The sequence below is a fragment of the Otolemur garnettii genome, unplaced genomic scaffold (genome assembly GCF_000181295.1).
Source record: "Otolemur garnettii isolate 467f Iridium unplaced genomic scaffold, OtoGar3 scaffold00116, whole genome shotgun sequence".
Lineage (NCBI taxonomy): Eukaryota > Metazoa > Chordata > Mammalia > Primates > Galagidae > Otolemur > Otolemur garnettii.
Window position 1 is genome coordinate 4,359,849 of NW_003852511.1, and position 2,922 is coordinate 4,362,770.

The 2,922-nt window shown below is 45.1% G+C and overlaps 1 protein-coding gene across 1 annotated transcript in view; it reads left to right on the forward strand.

The window, feature by feature from the left end:
• Nucleotides 1-2,922, forward strand: part of TBCE (tubulin folding cofactor E) — a 76,346-nt gene that overhangs the window by 51,350 nt on the left and 22,074 nt on the right. The window contains exon 5 of the mRNA XM_012809912.2: nucleotides 1,734-1,822. Coding sequence (XP_012665366.2) covers nucleotides 1,734-1,822 — 89 coding nt within the window. The remainder of the gene's footprint in view (nucleotides 1-1,733; nucleotides 1,823-2,922) is intronic.

Below are 2,922 nucleotides of genomic sequence, written 5' to 3' on the forward strand. Positions count from 1 at the left end.
TTTTTTTTTTTTTTTTTTCCTATTTTCAATTGATACAGGGTCTTGCTCTTGCTCAAACTCTTCTCAAACTACTGAGCTCAGGCAATCCATCCACCTCAGCCTCCCAGAGTGCTAGGATTACAGGCGTGAGCCACTGTGCCTAGACTATTTTTGTTTGTTTAATTTTTCAACCTGTCGGTCAATTTGCAAATTTTGTGTTTAATTTTATAAGTACCTAAGTGATAAAAGGTGAATTACAGTATTCTAGGCAGTGTTCTGAGAGCTTAACAGATATTATTAACTCACTAAATTATTATAGCATTTTAAAAAATTATAGTAAAACACACGTAAAATATATCATCTTAACCATCTGTGTTTAGTTCAGTAGTGTTAACTATATCCAAATTGCTATACAACCAATCTCTAAAACTTTTGCATCATCTACAATTTACCGTGCAACAGTAATTCCCTATTTCCCCTCTCCCCAGACCCTGGCACACAAACCACCGTTCTGCCTTCTGTCTCCATTTCATATGAGTGAGATCGTATAGTATTTGTCCTTCTGTGACAGGTTTACTTCATTTACCATAATATCCTCACAGTGGGTCCATGTTGGAGGCTATGTCAGGCTTCCTTTTTAAGGCTGTGCAGTATATCTTTGGATGTATTTACCCCATGTTTATCCATTCATTTGTCCTTGGACACTTGGGGTTGTTTCCACTTTGACAATTGTGAATACTGTGTGTGTGCACCATAGCGTTTTAAAGCTATGACGTCTGAGACACAGAGATGTTAATTAACTTGCCCAAAGCTGGTGGAATTGGGATTTGAACTCAGTCTGGTTCCAGATTCTGTGTTCTTGGACACAACATGTGGATTCCTTCAATGAATAGAGAACACAGATTTTCTGCACTTAAGAAATGGTTGCTGAGGGTAGTAGAGCAGAGGCTGAGCACACTCACCAGGACGCATCTCTAGATACTTTGACTCTGAGTGCAAGAAGTATTCAGGAGTGTTTAGTATGGTTTTGAACAATCGAAATCAAATGTCAACAGAAGAGCAAATAAATTGTGGTCTATTCATACAGTAAAAACCTATAAGGTGTGAAAATGAATGCTTTGGAGCCCTGTGTGTCCATAAGGCCAAATCTTTAGCTTAGCAATAGGTTGTTGAGGGAAAAAAAAGTAAGTTTTGAAAGGCTCTACATAGTAGACTACCCTTGACATCAAACTTCATAGTGTACACCGATGCCATCATTGTTTAGGGATATGGAAATATAGTGTGAAAGTATTGCAAAATGTTTTTGATTAAATACACCCCAAATGTAGTATTAGGCTGCCCCTGGGACATGGGAGAGGAGAGGACTGTGTCATGTAGAGAGAGACACAAAGGACCTCGGTTGCATTTGTAATGATTTTTTGGGTAACGCTGTCTTAATTTCAGTGATGAATTACTGTGTGTGTGTGTGTGTGTGTACATATACACACATGCACATGTACACACAAATATTTTTAAAAATAGCGACAGGGTCTCATTCTTGCTCGGGCTGGCCTTGAACTCTTGAGCTCAGGCAATCCACCTGCCTCGACCTCTCAGAGTGCTGGGAAGGCAGGAGTGAGCCACTGCGTCTGGCTGTTACTGCATTTGTATGTTCCCTTCGGCATATCGCTGTGTGTCTGAAATGCTGTTTGGGTTTTGCCGGGCCACTGGACGGGGCGTGTGCTGATGTGTCGCGTGAACTCTGTTTCCTGCAGTCAGCTGAGCAAACTGCAGGACATTTCCCTGAGGAACTGTGCAGTCAGTCGTGCCGGTGAAAAAGGAGGAACTGCCAGAGCATGTCCTAGTATCCTTTCCACTAAGAGCTCATTACTGGACTCTGACTTGGGATGGAACCCTTAGGCCAGACACCCTCCTGTCTGTTCTCTCTGACCTTCCTAATAGCAACTCCGTTTCACGTGGGTTAGTCTCTGCCAGACCCCTTTGCCTGCAGGTGTCCTAGCTTGACGCCCCCAGACAATGCCAAGTAAAGTGGAATTTAGGGGGTGGGGTGGGGTGGGGGTGCTCTCGGTGGGCCTCTGCCTGTTGCCCATTGCCTTTCCCTTTTTCTTGCTCTGACTGTGGACTGGCGGCCAGGGCTTTGGCAGCCTGATCTCTGCATAATTTATGCAAAAGATAGATAGTAGCAGTTTATGATTGCTTTTGTCTGAGGGAAGAGATGTCAGATGAGGTAGTTGTTAGTGAAATGTCCTGACAGTGTGGCAACAGAAATTAAAGCAGAGCTTCCCCACCCAGAGTGCCTGAAGTATCCCCTTGGGAATGGCCTTGGGGGTCTATTTGGACCCTGGGCAGCTTGGGCAGCTGCAGTCTGAATTGGTGCCTCTGCCGGTGAGCACACCCTCTGCTGACACCAGGACACACACACACACACAAAAGAAAACCCATTCTCAGCTTTTGGCCAGTGACAGAACTGGCAGCTGGCTGGATTCTGGCATGTGCTGGCATCAGCCCACAATCTGGAGCCGTCCCTTCCTGTGCCGTGGTGCTGCCTGCCTTTCCTGGCCCCTCACAGAGCATTCTCATTGGTTCCTGCCTAACACTGCTCCCTTTCCAACCAGCCCTCTGGAGTAAAGAAACTTTTTCCATGTTTGGTAACTCCGTATTGCTTGGTGGAGAGTGATAAATGGATTTTGGATTGAGACAGAGTTGTGTTTAAATTCATACTTGTTAATTTGCACAAAGTTACATAGTTATCTGCGGTCTCTGTCTGAAGCTGGGCCTGCCTGGCAGTGCAGTGGGGATGCTGGTAGTTTGTTATCTGGTCTGAAGCTGGGCCTGGCTGGCAGTGTAGTGGGGATGCTGGTAGTTTGTTATCTGGTCTGAGGCTGGGCCTGTTTGGCAGTGCACTGGGGATGCTGGTAGTTTGTTATCTGGTCTGAGGCTGGG